The sequence below is a fragment of the Alosa pseudoharengus genome, unplaced genomic scaffold, assembly GCF_046254945.1.
Source record: "Alosa pseudoharengus isolate Yale_2024_CS ecotype anadromous, Long Island Sound unplaced genomic scaffold, YU_APseudo_1.1 YU_APseudo_1.1_scf_5, whole genome shotgun sequence".
NCBI classification, from domain to species: Eukaryota; Metazoa; Chordata; class Actinopteri; order Clupeiformes; family Clupeidae; genus Alosa; species Alosa pseudoharengus.
Genome location: NW_027468837.1, coordinates 3,441,021 through 3,459,652, shown reverse-complemented (window position 1 = coordinate 3,459,652; position 18,632 = coordinate 3,441,021). Strand labels below are relative to the sequence as shown.

Here is an 18,632-nt window from a genome sequence, read left to right as displayed (position 1 = left end):
AAATAAAATAACAATTCACATAAACAATGCCACTGTATTCAGTATGCAAAAAACAGCTCCACTTCTGTACTGTGTAGTGATCTATGGGCCAGCTCAACCTCCTTTCCCACTTAAACCTTGTTGTCAATGAGCCTGCAGTGTTGCCAATACTTTACAGTTCATCATTGACCCAGATTTATTCCTGAACAGTGTGGCAGGGTGCATTATCCTATTAAAGGAAATCCTTTCCATCAGGGAATGACATTGCCATGAAGGGGAACTCGGCCTGCAACAATGTTTTAGTGTGTGCCAAGAGAGGCAGCATCAGATCGTGGTGTTGTTTTGCTGTGTGGGAGATTGGTGTACTTCTGAAGATCGGTGGCATCATGAAGAAAGAAAATATTGTGAAACGTCTTCTTGGAGACGTCCGCCAGAAGGCTGTATTTAATAGACTATATTAAATATTTTATTTTCCTGATTGCGAACATACGTTGAAAATCACCAAAGTAATCATTTTGGATTGGTAAAATAAGTCAAAGCTGAAAGTAAAAATTGGACAAGCTACTATATGCCTCTTACATTTTCAAAGAGAAATTAAATGAATAGATTATTCTAATTATAAACACTCATTATAAACGCTCCTTACCACCACCAGCTTGTGAGTCTCATCTTTTAAGACCCTGGGTTCAATGCCTACATCAGTGAACCAATCAGTGGAGCTGTGCTGATCAATATCCAAATAGAAATTTACATTTATTCATTTAGTAGACGCTTTTAACCAAAGCGACTTATATTGTCCCCTGAGCAACTCGGGTTTAAGTGCCTTGCTCAAGGGCACAACGGTAGAAGCCAGGAATTGAACCAACAACCTTTAGGGTTGCATTTACATTTACATGTATTAATTTAAGGTTTAGGATTACTGTTGTAAATAATTCTCACGACTTGAGCCTTTCCCCCTGGACACCGGTACATGTGCATTTGTTTTGGAGCCGAAGGACTAGCAATAGGCGAAAACCATCTCCAAAGACCTTTATCTACTGATCAGGTAATGTTTCACGATTCTTGCTAGATTTTTCCGGCTCACCGTCAGACAAGCCAGGCTGGTTTTCTGCCTGTGAGGCGCTGCCAGCTATGCTAGGTGCACAGTTCTCCCTATCACAAGTTTGTTTACTATCTAAATTACCTTAATATAATAGCTTTGAAGCAGAGTGCTGCTTTAACTTATATTAAGTAACCTACTTTGTGTCACTCACTGGACTATCAAGAAAGTTAAAATAAAAGCATAATGTTGCATGATTGCAATATTGCACAATTCCAAAGGTAACATTAGGGTAAGTGCATTTATCATTTTATCTGTCTTAAACATGCCCAGTTAGCTAGAGAGCAATAAAGTCCCATGACCAATGAGAATATTTATTGGCTGATGTGCAGGTCTAGTTTTGGGTATTAAATTCCTTGTTTGTGTTATGTTTTCTTCTTATTTCTTCTAGTACGTACTGATCACATTGACTGCTTTGATTGTGTTGTGTCAAACAGCAAAGTTCACAGCTTAATAGAAAATTCTGAGCTGCTCTGAAACACATTGATCCTGTTATCTGGAAAATGCCACTTAGAGACAAAATAAGAGGGGTATTTTAGGGGCAAAACTAGAGGGTACTAAGTGCAGAGGACACTCAAAGGTACTCAAACACTGCACAAATCTGGGGATTAATTAAAGGAAGGGTTGACGGCTAGAAATGATACCCCAAAATATGGAATTAATGGATGAGGTTTTCTCTGCCAAAGTCTTTTTTTTTTCTTTCATTGAAAAAAAGAAATGTTCTGAAAACCCTATAGGAAATATCAAGCTGATTGGCTTTGCTTTGATTGGCCAACATCTTTAGGCATTTTCCAGATGTAACACTAGATTGCTGTTTGCTATGGTTCCATCTTATTGATTCAGATTGCTTTGGGCACTCCAATGTTAACAGGGGAGGGAGCATAATGAATATGAGAAGTTTCTATGTAGAAACCATGCACTTTTCTAATTGGCACATGCTCTATGACCATTTTCTTTTCTATGGCAGGCAAGGAAGCAAACAGTCCACTTTGAAAAGCCCAGTACATCCACTAGTTACATTGACATATCTTATTTATATAACAAGAAAACAATTGCTACCTACAGTATGGCATGATCCCTATAACGCCACACTCTGGCGCTATCATTTATAATTTAACAAGGTGCAGCACAGCAATTCTGTAACAGAGATGACCTCTTAACCCTCACGTCCATGCTCACAGCTATTCAAATATTAACCACTGAATGCTCAAAATGGTTTGATGGTTTCCCTTCATAGCGTGCAATTCACCTTATTGAGATCTGAAAACACTTGACCTCTGAAGAACATGTATTGTCTTTGCCTTCACTCCCAAGATGGTAATCAAGACCTATTTCATTAGTAGTAATTCTGTGGTAGAATTGCCTATCTAGAGCAGGGATGGGCAGTAATTGAAATACAAAATAGGGTAACACTTTAGCAAGCACATGTTATCCATTAATACATCACTAATATGTGTATATATTATTGCTAATCACGGTCTGTATTAAGTACCATTGCACATTTTTAAGGTCTTTATTGAACAATTTCTTATTCTTAATCAATAGATAATTTATTCTTTGATATTCAGTTTGGTGACACACTCAGTGTTTCCCATACATTGACTAATCTGTGGCGGGGCGCCACAAAATAAAAATCGGCCGCCACACATAAATATTCTATGTTTAATTAAATTTAATTTAAATTAAATTAAATATAAGATCAAATCCTTGCATTGCCATTGAGCTGCACTTTTTTTGCACTCAGCCTTTCCTTGCCCCGCCCCGCTCTCTCTCTCTCGTAGCCCGCTGCCCCTCCTCTGCATGTGCATTTAACAAAATATTCACCATTGTTGAAGGATTGTTGTTGCCACATAGAAGCATTGCATAGAAGACGTCTGGCTAAATTGCTATTAAATCCGCTTAGCATCGTGACCATGCTGCGCAAATTTGTTCAAAACTGCTGCATTGAAGTTAACTCTGCTAAGATCTTATCACAACATAGTAGGCTACATTGAAGAGACTAAACTAAGTTAAGTTATGCAATCAAGCAGTATCTCAAAGCTAACGTTAGAATACTGTTTGGATGTCGAATTTAGCATGCTTAGCCTACTTACAGCTGCTTGTCAATTTCGTTGAAGGTCTCATTTTATTGACTCTGACACTGAATGTTTAAAAAATCCCGATTTAAATGGAAAAGTGTTTTCCAAAATTCAAAAGTGCTTGTCCCAAGGAGAAGTACGAACCTTTATTTTAACTATGTAGAAAATGTTATGAATTGCATCCACACATCAGCAGCCTTTCAACTGTGTTATTGCAATTTGCAAGGGTTCCCTCAAGTGACAGGCACTCAATTAGACCTATACACTACCAAGACGATGCCCCCCCCCCCCCCCCCCCCCCCGCCACAAATTGAATCCAATTCTGTGGGAAACACTGCACACTGGTCAACAAAAACTGACCATACTTGTGTCTGCTGTGGCAGTGCAGACCATGTCACCTGCAGGTGACTTTGAAAGGATACAGACATTAAAAGGTCCACTCTTTCTGATTGGGGACCTTTAAAACTCTGAGCACATTGATGTAAATGTATATGCCACCACATCGGCAATAGCTGTGGCCAGAGCAAATTATTGGCTTGTCCATTCATCCCTCCATCCCATTCTTATGAATGCAATATGGTCAGTGTGAACTCTTCTTTGTCTCATTCTTGTGAACGCTCAAGAACACCGGCACAGACATGTGTTTTCTTTTAAATGGGAAAGAAAGAAGTCTGCTATACGAAAGGATTCGGTAAGAATGAACCGTTATATATTTCCTGGTATGCCCATTATGCCCCTAGGAAATTGAAAGTGAGCTGAGACTGCCCAGATCAATATCTCAGTGGAAAAAAAACAGGCTACTAAGACATCAGCAGCGTTTTTACGTATGGTGAAGTTGTCAAAGGTATAATTTATAATTTGAAAAGCAGATTGTGGACAAAATTATAGTCGATCACAATATCATGATAAAAAGCTGCTGTTAAAAGTGAGAATGTTAAGAGGTTTTTGTATTTTATTATTTATTTGTGATGGCTTTTTGGCTGTAATATAGTGTTATGGGCATATTTCTTGTTTATATGATTTTGTAATTCTTAGCGAAAGTCTCAGTTGTACATCTTTACTTGCTAATACAATAATCAGGTCATGTAGGGAGGATGTTCTCTCTCCACACCATATGCACACACTCAGAAATGCAAAAGACTGCACATACTGTACATTTTCTCAACACACTGCTACAGTCTTTAACATGAATACAAATAATCTGACAGGCAAAAATACCAAAATCAAAACAATAACAAAAACGGGTTGAGCTTTTCTCAATATCTGTTCAGGAAATTCACTGCAATATAGACATTGTGAAGCACAGTCTGTATAATCTGCACAACCTGTACAGCTCAAATGCTTGAAGTGTTTACACTGGATCTAAGTCTAAATAAGGCTTGTGATGGCATAAAAGTTATTATTAGTAACAAAAAAGCATAGAATCGTGGTGTCAGAACCAGAACAAGATGCAACCTTAAAGATGACATTGGGTTATACACCTGGAATTTTCCCTGGACACCTGGAGTTTTACTGTGTTTACTTCAAACAGTGTATTTGGTGCCTCTGTGTTAGTGTGACCTCTCTTAAGGTGTCAGGAAGTGTGATTTATATATTGTGTTATTGTGTCAGTTTTGTATATTTCAACTTCTTCAGAGATCTCATAAATAAGCTAATCAACTTTAGGTCATAAGACATGGTTGAAATAATTTCCAGGATATGTGCCTGTTTTCTGGACAGTTGATTATAGTCAGTGATGCTAGTTGTGCCGATGATTATTGATGAGGATGATGGAATCATGCATTAACACGAAAAAAATACATGATGCAGGCATTATTACTTGCAGTTGTTGTACAGGTAGCTTCTGCTTATGTGCAGTATGTAAAGTGTATAATCTGTGTTTCATAGCACCACAGAGCAAGTTTTCAGAAAAGCCAGTGGCGTTCACACTCCACCTCCAGGTGTGAGAGTGCACACAATCTGTTAAGGGATCACTCTGTCTCTATTAGCTACTATAGCTGCTACTACTACTACACACTGTCATCTGTTTGTTCTGATTTGTTTGTCATCTTCTGTTTTCCCCTCTTACAATAACAAGCAGACATTTACCTCAGTGTTGAAGCAGAATGATTTATTAGGGCTTTGGTAAAGGGAAAAGGGAAGGTGTTAAGAGAGAGAAAAGAGACATGGGATGATGACAATGGGGAAAGGTTACCGTATGGAAATGTTCTGTCTGTTCCGTCCTTTTAGTTCCACTGTTACACTGTTATCATCCGTGAACGATCTGTTCTTGTCACATGGTCAATATCTATTTCCCTCCTGACATTACAAGTCAAGACCTCACGATTGGCAAATATCAATAGGAGACTTTTCAATTACCCTTCTTGGTTGTAAATTGTAATCAAAATACAATTAATCTTTTGACCCATTTTTTTTTCTTTTTTCACAGAAACTGTTTTGAATCAAGTAGCTAGGAAAATAAAAAAATAAAAGTGTGGTGTAAATCACAGTGCAAGTGGAGACTAGACTTGTTCACAGTTGTTTTAGTGTATTCTCTTTACCCAACTGAAAAAACGTTTGCTGATCGTAAATAGATATACAACAGCATTTGTTGTTTTTTGAAGCTACTGGATTTTTGTCAAAAGTGGCTTTTGTATAATGCAGTGGCTTATTTATATTTCTTAACAAGGCATTCATCTTAAGGTCTATAAAGATACTGAAGGAGTGTAGCTCCACCCTTTGCTTGTAGTGTTTGTAGGTACTCATATTAGCCACACTGTCCTCCTCCTTCTTATGCTTCTGTAAGTCTTACTATGACATCGTAACATTTCCCTTCTTTATCTCCATCCCCTCTCATCTATAGTTACTCTAGTACTCTAGCCCTGTTCTCAGAGGCTGTAAGGCTGGCTGCCCTTGTGGAGGGTACCATTCAGCTCTAGGGATGGAGTTTGGGTTAAAGGAGCAGTACAGGAGGTTGCTTACGGCACAATGGGTGTGTCGGAAAAAACAGAAGTTACAGACTCTGCATTGTGGCGCAGCGCCTGAGGTTTTATATGCAGCCGCCCATTCTGCACCTCCTTGACAGGCTCCCGAAACACCACGTGCTTGTTATTACTGACCTTACGGCCGGGTCCCTCAGTGGTGGCGGGGGGCGTGGGTGTCAGGATGGATGATTGCGCACTGCACTCATTGGCTGGGCTGGGGGTAGTGGGTGCAGGGGGCTGCTTACGGCACCAACAACGACAGGGTGTCAGGTACAGGTACATCAGGACCAGCACCAGGCTCACCACACAGCCTAGGAGGGTAGTGAAGCCGGTATTGAAGGGCTCATACTCCACATGGCGTGATACCACTGTCACATTTACCTCTTGTGTCTCATTGCGCTGGTGGTCCAGGGCCATACACCAGTACACCCCAGAATCTTTGACCTGTGCTGAGATGATTTCCAGACTTCCGTTAGCATGCATGCGCAGTGAATTATTGTTGCCTGGAGGGGCAATGTACTCCTGGTGGGGCGAAACCCATATATGTCTCATCTGTTCCCCTCTCAGTGAAGTCTGGCACTCAAGTGTGATTGAATCACCGACATAGGCCTGCAAGCTGTTGTCTTTTTCGCCCACCAACCCCTGTTGTATGTGCAAGGTGCAGTTTTCAAAGAAGCGTCTATGCTGGAAGAATCGTACAGAAGCTCTTCGTTCTCCATACAACAGACAGGTGTGCTCATGGTGGTAATCCCTAGCTGAGGCAAAGCCCCGCTGCTCCCAGTGATGAAAAAGGCTGTACATGGAGCAGTCACAGATCAGTGTGTTGTTATGTAGAAAGAGACCACTCTGCACTGCAGCAGGCAAGTTCCAGATGTCCTCTAGTGGTAGTTTGGGCAGGCGATTGGAAGAAAGGTCCAGTGTGCTCAGCAAAGGGTGGCTGTGCTCCTGTATTGAGAAAAAGGGGAAGTCTGTGAGAAGGTTGTGACTCAGGTAGGCCTTGTGCAGGTTGCTAAGCCCGGCTAATGCCCGACTCTCCACTTGGGTGATGCGGTTGTTGAAGAGAAGCAGCTCTTCCATCCCGACCAGCTCTTGGAAGTAATGCTGCTCCACAACATATAAGAGGTTGGATGACAGATCCAGGTGCCTCAGGCTGCTAGCATTTTGGAAGGTCCCTCGTGCCAGTCTGCTAAGTCTGTTGTGAGCCAGATGTAGTGTATCCAGCCGAGGCAGTCCTGCAAAACTGTGTTCTTCAAGTTGTGATAGTTGATTGTGGTTAAAGTCTAGTGTGGCAGCTGTTGTGGGCAGTGTGGCAGGCAGTTGCTCCAAGCCGAGGGAGCTGCAGCTAAGGATATCAGATGCACACAGACACTTCGAAGGACAGCTGCCTCCAGCCTGTTTCAGTGGGACTGAGCCCAGTATCAAGGTTATGGCCACACCCCAAGCCCACAACATGGTGCTGGCAGTATACTGCAAGGACTTTTTGCAAATTAACCTGAATTTATGAGAACAAATAATCTATAAGCTTTGAGCACGTCCCAGTGTTTTTGGAAAATCAGATGCCAAATTGTGGAAAGACCAAACTGTGTAAACAGTTGAAGAACATATTGGGCTGACGGAACTGCAATGAAAAGAAAATGAGCACTATGAGAAGATATTTATTAAATGAGTTTATTGATAGTTAACTAATTATTTAATATTTCATTTAATTGATATTTCATTTTATTAATGGGTGGTTTCCAGCAGTGATTTATGAAGAGAATACATATCAGTAAGAATGTATCTTTTTATCCTTAGTTTTGAAACTATATCAGACCATCAAAAATAATTTTACTTACCAATGTGTTGTCAAAAGATACAATGGATATCCCAAATTAGAATCTGCCTTGCATGATTACTCCAGTAGGTGACAGCGGGATTCAGTTTGTTTCAGTTGTTTTAAAAACAAGACACATTAAGTGCTGCCTAAGAATCAGGATGCTTTTCTCAAGTCAACCTGATAATAGTTTCTTCCAAGTGGCCTCTGCTTCCCCATTGATTTGATTTGCACTTCCCAAGTACTTACATCAACACCCAATTGGCAACCACAGACTTTTACGGTTTTTTTTTTCCAAACTATCTTAACAGTCAATAATTAGAGTGCATTGACTTAATGTTATATGCGTCACTTTGGAGTTTTTTTTTACTTTGAATATATGGTCCCTTTAGTTGCCCTTTAGTTAACAGTAAAGAGTCTGGATGGATAGTCATCGAGTGCAGTCATATCCATTTACCAGCAGGCTTTCAGCTTTTCTCCTTAGCTCAGAACATCCATCTCCCATGTTTCTGCTAAGTGTTCATCACAATCTCCATCAAAGACCCCAGAAGTGAAGTTCAATACATCATTAGAGGTGTTTTGATGAATACTTAGAGCTCCCCCTCACATCCAGATGCATAGAATTCCAGCCCTTTTCTCCATCCTTCTCACTCCTTCTGGTACTTGTGTTGCTGTTAGTTCTCCATTTTGCTCTGTCACTCCTCTCTTCTCTTGACCTTTCCTCTGTTTTCACTCTGTTTCATTATTACATTTACTCTGCAGCTTAATGAGCCGTGTCTCTCCCTATTGGTCTGTCTTTCCACACCGTCTTTCTGACTTGCACATCGCCTTGTGGTGTGTCTCTCTCGTTCCTTCTCTCTGCTCCCCCCTCACAACCTCACGCTGACATTCTCCTCCCTCTTTGCTCTTTCCCTCAGCATTGTGATTGGTCAGAGTTGGGGTTTGTGAAAGGGAAGGGCTTATGAAAGCCTTTCTTGTGTTTTTCTCTTTCATCCTGTTGCCCTATGGTGACTCCTCGAGGATTTGTTTTGCTTTTTATGTACAACAGTGTTGTTTTGCTGAGCCCTGATTTGTCAGACGTTTTTCCAGTTGTGCAACTTGCCTGTTTTATTATGGACTACTAATACTCAGATGTAGAACCTAGGGGAAGTGCAAAAATAGGACATGAAAGGTGATGGATGAAAATGATTGATGGAATGAAAGGGTTTCACTCCAGTTGTCCCTCTGAATTGGATCCCAGTGTCAATTCAAAAATGTAAAAAGTGTATAGATAGTGTTTTAAGAAGTATGTCCAATGACAGTAAAATGCCCTATGATATGAATGTGTTATGTGATACATGATGTTGGTGAAAAAGTGTTATTATTAGTCATTACTTGAGCTCTTTGGCAGTAGGTGAGAGAGATGTATTTATTTCTGCATCTTCTGCTCAATTAGTATGCGGCAATCTTATGCTCCTGTGGCCATCCAAAAGGATGTCATGTATTTTGGCATGTATTTTTGATGGTGGGTGCATATCCATGTTGACTATGTTGTTATAGTTCCCTGTGGTCATAGTGTCCACTGCCCTGACTGCTGTCATAAAATATTAGTCTCTTCTGATCCAGTGCTGAGGGCTAGTGCCAAGGGCTGCAATCTTCTCCACTCTACACCACAAGCACTTGCACACACATGTTCATGCACAGCAGTACCTCAATATTGTATTCATATCCAGTGCCTTCTCTCTCCACACACTAGCTGTAATTTGAAATGCATGAATGAACATTATTTGACCAAATGAAATGAAGAACAATGTCAGCGAGAATAGACAGGCTGTAGTGACTTATAACTTATTCCTCAGATGAAATACATTATGACTACATGTTATGATATGTTACTATACGTTATGACTTTAACCTTTTGAAAGAAATTAGATACGTTTTTCTCTTGAATCTCTATTCCAGGCTGTCATAGTGTCTGACAATGTAAAACTGACTTATTGAATATCCTCTTACTGAATTATTTAAAATCCCCCACTTGGTACACATTTAAGAACCTCCGGATAATCATTTTTCCCCTCATACTTGACAGATGGTGTCAGCACTCTTTTCATATGTTCTTCATCTCAATTTTTATTGGTGACGTTATTAACATCCCATGGTTATGTTCTTCTGTCTTCGATAACAGTCGATCAGCATAAATAACATCTGCTGCTCATAATTGTGTATTAGTGTAAGTAGAGTTGTATTGCCTTAAGTCTTCTGGACACTGTGGCTAGGCATCGTGATTGATACATCAGGATTTTATTGTTGGACTTTTCATCTGCTTTAATATTGTTATCATGAATGAGCTTCTGCATCACCATCTACCACAAGTCAACACTTTTGTTGCGGATGAAGAACGTTTCAACAGAATCAGCAACATGTTTAAATACAGGGCTCCTACATGTGGCCCATCTTCTCCATATGTACACATGAAACACCTGCAGCAGCAATGGAGTGTGACTTTTCAAATATGCTGATGACATGGCCTTGGTGGTCCACCTGACAGATGAGCACTTCCTATCTACATACAGGCAATATGTAAACACCATGGTCTTTTGGTTTAAGGAGAGCTCCCTGGTACTGAACAGCAGTAAAACACTGTACAAAGGCACCACAGATAATGCAGCTTAGCACAGACTATAGATGTTTTCATGATTCTTAAATCCTATGGGTGTTTATAACCCAAGAAAATGTTCTATTAATATTTGATAGACAATAAAATGTTTTAATCCTTGAATTCTGATTCAGCTCCATTGCCTATGATTTTACATACTGTAGCTAATGCAAATGTTAAAAACCAAGTAAATAACCCACTGGATAAAAACTGACTCTAGCAGTAAATTATCTTGTCACAGGAGGTGCCCTGTGATTTAACGGCCTGTATTTTGTTTGAGGATCATTCATTTGTGGTTCTTCTGCCATGCCTCGCAGCTTTCCCCAACATGGACATGGACATACTGTACAAAGACATCTTTTTATGCACAAGCACTCACAATCACTCAGTAGGATTTGAACTGAAATCACCAATTATGAATACCATATTCTGTAAGCTTTCATGATAATGATAAATGGTTATAAATAAAAATTGTTATTGTATCTTGAACCCTGAATAGCAAAGGTCAGTGGTCAGTGTTGAGTTGAGAAATGTCATAGTTCTCCTTATTGTCTCTTTATCGGCACTGTGCACAGAGAGGAGATAACTCAGAAGAATCACCTCACTGCAGTTTCATTTTGGTTACACAGATAACAAACAGCATGACAAGATACAAGAAGAGACATGTCATTCACAGAAAACTGGAGGCTGGAGATTTTTTTCACCATTTTACTGTGCCTATTTTTGAAAGTTATATAAAAGGTTGAAAAATGTTGAAAAGATGTCTCTGTCAATCCACGCCTCGCTGATGCCAAGGCGAGTGTTGGATGTCACCGTGCAGAGCGAGTAAGTGACTACTGTCAGGGGAAAACTCACAGGGTTCTCTGTTCTCTTCTTTGCACGGTATTACTGATGTGTTTGAGAACATGAGGTTCTGCCAGGGTCTGAGTGACGTAAATGTCATTATTATAGAGTGAACGCATGCCTCTCTCTGGTCGTCTGTGTGCCCTCCATTGTGTTTTTTTCACTATGTGGCCATGGGCCCAACCAGTGTGTTGTTACATGGAGCAGCAGTGGCTTACAGTAGGTGGTGGAGGAGTCGTGCAGCAACTGGAAGGTTGACCCTGTCAAAGTTGTGTCCTTGAGCAAGACACTTAACCCGAGTGCTGCCGATGTGCAGGTTGGCGCCTTGCATGGCATCCTCTGCCATCGATGTGTGAGTTAGTGTGTGAATGGGTGAATGTGAGGCATGGCATTGTAAAGTGCTTGGAGTGGTCAGAGGAGTGGAAAAGCACTATGGAAATGCAGTCCATTTACCAAATACACTGGTACCATGTGTTCATTTTTGTCTCTTTTCGTCTCTGTCTGTGCTCAGTCTGAAGCACCTACCGTTAGCATAGCTTAGCATAGCTCATTGAGGTGGGTAGTTCCAACGAGCCTATCTCCCAAAAGTGACAAAAGAACTCAAACAATGTTCTATTTCCATCTCTTTTCAGAGTTGCAAGAGCAGCATCTGTACTCCTTTCAGACCCCTGTTTCCAGCTCCACTCTATCCAGCACCTGCTTGGAGAGGGAGAAGCCAGTGCAGCTGGAACTGACCGCAAGCACTTCTCTCTGCATGCCTGTGAGTACCCCTCTATCCTGTGGCCAGGGGCCATCCAGACAGCCTACCCAGTCCCAGCTGGGCTACACTGCTGGCCCAATGTGTTTATGGAAAAGCGGGGCCCATTTGGGACTCTATTTTGGCTGTATTTATGTTGTTAAGCTGTAGGAAAACAAAGCAGAGAGTTATATTCAAAATGGTAAAAGTAAATGATATGATGGGCATGTCTGCCCATAAACAAGTGCATCAGTGGATATAAACAAGTTTCTAATATTCCTAGTAACACTGAGTCTTTTGCTCAGTGTAGGCAATCCAGTGAAATTGTAAGACTGAACATATCAAGCCATCAAGCCATAGTGCAATATTGTTACCTCCATGAAATTATCTTTATGCTCCCTTATCATGCTCCCAAAGCCAGCTCAGCTACCTAGCAAGACAGTTTCATCAAATGTAATCGTCAAATGTATGCTTAAGTACAGCCTTCCAGATAACAGATTCTGTGGAGGGATAAACCTGTGCTATTCCTAGCTTTGAGTATTCTTGATCAGGGCTAAAAGGACCAGACTGAAATGTAACCCTCTTTCATCTGTTTTAGCATGAATATTTTATTGGAAAGCCTCACTTACAACCACAACAGTATTTTGTAGCTGATAAGAACTTCTGTAAACATAAAACAAGGTCGTGCAATCCTGAATGCAAAGACATGTACAAAGAGGCTGACAACACATACAGTATGCACACAAACAAAGTTCTCATTCATTTCGTTCTGCCCCCAGAGGTTGACTTTTTCTTCTCCTTTTTTATCTTTCTTTTCTGTCTTTCTTTGCTCCTTCCTTAAATTAGGAATGGGATAGAAAATCAATGATGTGATACCAATACCTCTGACTTATTTTTATATCAAGTCCTTCTGCTTCAGTGTCTTTGCCAATTCTACTTCCAGAAGATACTAGAATGTAGTAGTCCAATACCATCATATCTATTTTATTAAGTTTGGGTAGGATTAATGATCCAAGGTTGTATTTTGTGTAAGGCAAAAGGAAAATCATCACAGGAAAATGAAAATGATATAATTGCTGTGATCCAGGGATATACTATTCTGTATTGTGAGCATACCTTTTTTGGTACACTGACATTTATTTACAATGCCTATAAAAAGTATCCACTTCAGCCGTGCCTACTGGTCGGGGTTCGAACCGGCAACCCTCCGGTAACAAGTCCAAAGCGCTAATCAGTAGGCCACGGCTGCCCCCAAAGTGAAAGCACTACAAAGTAATATTAATTAATAAAAAATATATAATGCAAAATAAGCGATTGGATAAGCGGGGTGTATCTACGGGGAGGCTGGGGTAAATCCTGCCCCCCCTGAGTAATTGTCACACCAGTATCACACACATATGACCTGACAGAGCACAATCTTTAGGTTTCCGATATTAGATACTAGATACTGTGAAGAACGGTTCGAGAGAAAATTAACAATGAATTTGTATGAAATGTAATCATATTTACATTCTGCACACAGCTCTGCGTCCATCTCCATACCTATTACTCTCGGTGGAATATCTCATGTACTCACTCAACACATGGCAAACCATATATTGAAATAAACTACAGACCTTACTGAATATGAGGGTATAAAGCATTAATCAATACCATAAGCCATTCTCGAGTAATCCGGGTTTGAAATTGCAACACATTTCTACATGGTCTTTCTGATCGGTGCCCCTCAAACTAATGAACTTCCTCTCCATATCAAAGAATAAACAGTTAGTCCTGACATGCACAACAAAAGCATCAACTGTGCTTTTGGCTACTGTACATGACATCTGCACATATGGAAGCACAGCTTAGCCTGGTTCATTCTATCAGTTGGCTAGTCTTGTAGTTTCACAGTGGAGTTTGCACATTTTGTCAGCAGTGAGTGTTAACTTGTTGGACACTCATTTAAGTGACAAAATCAGTTTCTATTTCGCTAGCTTGCTAACTTTCATCTATCCCTAATGCTATCCTAAAGTGGCTCATTAAAAAGCAAGCAGCACAGCACCTTCAAACCCCATGGTGTGCATGTCTCCCTTTTCTATTGCATGGAAAAATGAGTTGATACTATGTCACTCATAAAGCAACGGTGTTTGACTGTGGGCCTGAAATCAATAATTCGTGTCATATCATTAAGCTATTAATTTACAAATAAAATAACAACATCAGAGAAACTTACCACTACTGCCTGACTACTGTGTTCTAGTTCATCATATGAAAATATTGTCCTCCACTTGTTAGATTTTTGAACATTTATTTTAACTAATTACATAGAAAACATAATGAATTGCATCCACATATTCTTATGCATTATGCACTATGTTCCACTAGCCTAAAACCTAGAGACTGAAGCCTATTTACTCTCACGTTCTTAGGCGGGGATCACACTGGAAACAACCAAGCGGCAGCGGTAAGCGTAACACAATGCTCCAAGTTCTATTTTGTTCGGTTTGCCAAAACTGACAATTGAATACGCTCGGGTTGCGCTTTGAAAGTTGAACCAAGTTCAACGCTCAGCTTGTTCAATGCTAGCGTTACGCTAGCACTGCCAATGTTCCTCTGCCAAACCATAGGGAACAATAGGAAACCTGCTGCTTGCCACTAGTCAGTGTGATCCCTGCCAGGCACTAAATTTGACATACACACCATAGCCTAATTACTCAGAATGGTGGTCCCTGGGTCACAATCAGTTGAAAACCCCTGCTCTAGTAGATTAAATATGATGCAGTGAAGTAAAGGGCATCCATAGAGGAGACCCAAGGTCTAACAAGAACCAAGGAGCAAGACCGGAGCACACAGCGCTTTAAGTGATTTTTATTAGCCTAGTGCAAACCGACTAACGTTTTGGCGCCCATGCATCTTCTTCAGAGTCCATATTTGCATCAATTTAGGGAAGTTTCCTATGTTTCCTAATGGTTGCACCTGCAGTGGAAGAAATACAAATCATAAAGTGCCCTCTTAGACATCACTGTGGCGCTATGAAGTGCCCTTGCAATGGAAAGGAACAAATCCCAGTAAAATGAGATGTAGTGCCCTACAATATTCCTTACCATATGCCCCCAAACCAGTTTTTCCCAAAGTCAGTGCCATGACGTTTTTCTGTATTTCTGCAAGAGGCAGATCAGTTAGGCTAATATCTAGCTGACATGTTGGTGTTCTCATCTGCACTGTCCATATTTTCATGTTCAATGGGCCCTTTAGGCCAGGGCATTCAGTGTTCATTAATAACACGAGCGGTCATGTCACTGCACACCCTCACCCCTATCTCATAACGGACAAAAAGTGAGACCAACCCAAGATATGGATCCTGATCTGTCTAAATATCATGTAGGAGGACTGTGATACAGGGTCTCTCACACGGGTTACGTGATATGTCTTAATTGGGCCCCTCAATCATATGCCATGGGTTATGTTATTCACCCCTGGTATCTGAATAAGGCCCCTCAGTCAAATAACACAGTTCATGCTGTGATGTGATAATCATGCTTTGTAATTGGCATATTTTGTTCACAGCAAGGTTATGTCATATTTCCACAAAACCCTCCAGAAGTCATCATTTAAGGGCTTGTTATGACATAGCCCTTTGGTTTTTCACCCCTGCCCTTTTTTGTGCACGCCACTGTGTCTACATTATTATAATTACAGCTATGGGGGTGCTCGTAGTTATTCCCACCTCAAATTGATCATTTTAGACAGCTATCATTAAATGGGAGTTGTCCAAAAGGTGGTGAATAGTTGTCATGCCGTGGGAAAACCCTGATCCTTGATATCTGTACAAGTGTGTGGGAGGATGTCGAGATAACAGGTGCAGCAACCTTCCAACTGGCATTCTCAGTAGAATCTCCTACCCGTTAGTCAAAGACCTTTTCTAGTCAAAGGCCTTTTCTTAGGAAAAATACAGGTTTTGTCCTTGACAATTAAAAAAAATATCACTGCATATGAAACCGAGCATGTGTGATTGGGCCCATCTGTTCCTTCCCAGACAGCAGATGAAGCAGCCTTGAGTTATAGAAAGAAGCTGTAATAAGCATGGGACATTCTACCAGCCCCATGAGACTATGTACCTAGGGCTGCATCCTCCTAACTGATGCAACAGACTTGGAGTTGTCATCAGCAATTTTCTGTTAGTGATTTATGAAACAGCACAAGTAAGATAAAATTTATAAAACTGAAAAATATATGTAATAATTATCACTAGTTTCGTTTTTTTTTCATGTCAAGTAGAAACATGGTTGGATGTTGTGCTATGCTGATGCCCTTGGTATCTGGGCCTCTGGCCAGCAAGATCCTTGTGTAGGCCTGACACTGCCCCCAGATTGATGGAAATCCTTTATCCAGAAAAAGCCACTTTATGATCTACCCATTTCAAGATTTACTCACACATCTTCTGCTTCTTGTGGCTCTGATCGACAAGCAGTATCGCTTGCTGTAACTGTGATGAGTGCCAATGTCAAGGGAAATTTGGTGGCTCTGGGACTAGACAGGCGTGAAATTAGACAGGGAATGAGAGCTGGAGGAATTGAGAGAAGAGGATGAGAGCTGGGTGGGTAGTGTTGGCTGAGGAGCTCCTCTCAGGGAGTGCTAATTATCAGCCTGCTTCTCCCAGCCCAGCAGCATGATGATGAGCTTTAACAGAAGGCGATCTACCCCTGTGGCAAGGCCAAGCCAATTATCTAGCCTAGCCTGGGGCCTCTACTGCCAGCTTTAAGGAAGCTGTGTGAAAAGGACATAGTCATCTTAAATGTAATTCAAGGAAAACTTTCACACAAAGTTCCATCTCCTGTGTTTATTGTTGTACTAATTGTTGATGAGATGCTTTAAGTTTACATCATGAATATGCCAGCTCAGTCATTAGCCTATATTCCTGTCTGTGAGCAAAAGTAGATAGATAGATAGATAGATAGATAGATAGATAGATAGATAGATAGATACTTTATTGATCCCCAAGGGAAATTCAAGGTCTCAGTAGCATACAGACAACACACACACATTCACTAACAACAGATAAGTGAACAATAAGTATATAATATAAAAACACAACTAAGCAATAAGGACAGTAGAAGATAAAGAATATACTAAATATACTAAAATACAAATTATACTAACACTTAATCTAAATCAATTCTAAAAACAGTATCCACATAGTGGTGATTAATCAATCAAGAGGCGCTTGCAATGACTGATGCAGGGACTGAGCCTGTGATTCTCTGTGCATAGTAAGGTAAGGTAAGGTGCTCTGTGTGAGTGAGTGTCATGGTGATGGTGCAATGGTGAAAGTGCAAATGAGTAAGTGCAACAGTGCAAGAATAGAGTCTATATATCTATATATATAACTATTTTAAGAAAAGGTATAAGTGTGGCCACAGTTCGGCTATGGCATGGAGGGAGGGGTTATGCATATGTGCTAATGTGCAAACAGTGAGGCAGAAAGACAGTGGTAAAACTGGCTAGTGGACAGACAGTATCCAAACATGGAGGGGGTGAAGAGGCAGACAGACTATGCAGAGAAGTCTATCTCTCCTCTTCCCTTAAGTGAAGCATTGAACAGTTCAATGGCCCTGGGGACAAATTACTTCCTCAGTATGTCTGTTGTGAAAGGCAGTGAGCGAAGTCTCCAGCTGATCAGGCTCTTCTGCTTAACAATAGTGCTGTGGAATGGGTGACACTCATTGTCCAAGATGTTGATCAGTTCGCCCCGCATCCTTCTTCTTTGAGCTTCCTCCCCAGCATACCACTGCATAGAAGAGGACGCTGGCAACAACAGACTGGTAGAACATCCTGAGGAGCTTGCTGCACACATTGAAGGACCGCAGCCTCCTCAGGAAGTACAGCCTGCTCTGCCCTTTCTTGTAGAGTGAGTCAGTGTTGGCTGACCAGTCCAGTTTATTGTCCAGGTGGAGACCCAGATACTTGTAGGTGCTAACCACCTCCACATTGACCCCATCAATGGGGACTGGTAGCAGAGTGTGCTTTGACCTGTGGAAATCCACCACCATATCCTTGGTCTTTGAAGTGTTGAGTTGAAGATGATTGAGTTTGCACCATTGCACAAAGTCCTCCACCAGGCTCCTGTACTCCTCCTCTTGCTCGTCCCTGATACACCCCACAATTGCAGTATCGTCAGAAAACTTCTGCATGTGGCATGACTCGGTGTTGTAGCAGAAGTCAGATGTGTACAGGGTGAACAGGACTGGAGAGAGCACAGTTCCCTGTGGCGCTCCGGTGCTGCTGATCACAGTGTCAGAGAGACAGTTCTTCAGTCTGACGAACTGTGGTTGTTCGGTCAGGTAATCTGTAATCCAGGTTACCAGGTGAGCGTCCACACCCATCTGCAAGAGCTTGTCTCCCAGTCTGAGGGGTTGGATGGTGTTAAAAGCACTTGAGAAATCAAAGAACATGATTCTCACAGCACTTTTCCCCTTGTCTAGGTGAGAATGTGTCCTGTGTAGA

The 18,632-nt window shown here is 41.1% G+C and overlaps 2 protein-coding genes across 2 annotated transcripts in view; one reads left to right on the top strand and one right to left on the bottom strand.

Annotated features, from left to right (window-relative positions):
- The window catches only part of rnf123 (ring finger protein 123), a 109,586-nt gene that overhangs the window by 80,657 nt on the left and 10,297 nt on the right, over positions 1–18,632 (top strand). The window contains exon 37 of the mRNA XM_076268697.1: positions 12,043–12,170. Coding sequence (XP_076124812.1) covers positions 12,043–12,170 — 128 coding nt within the window. The remainder of the gene's footprint in view (positions 1–12,042; positions 12,171–18,632) is intronic.
- Positions 6,114–7,594, bottom strand: amigo3 (adhesion molecule with Ig-like domain 3). The gene has a single exon (XM_076268578.1). The coding sequence runs from the start codon at positions 7,569–7,571 to the stop codon at positions 6,114–6,116; it is 1,458 nt and encodes a 485-aa protein (XP_076124693.1). The 5' UTR covers positions 7,572–7,594.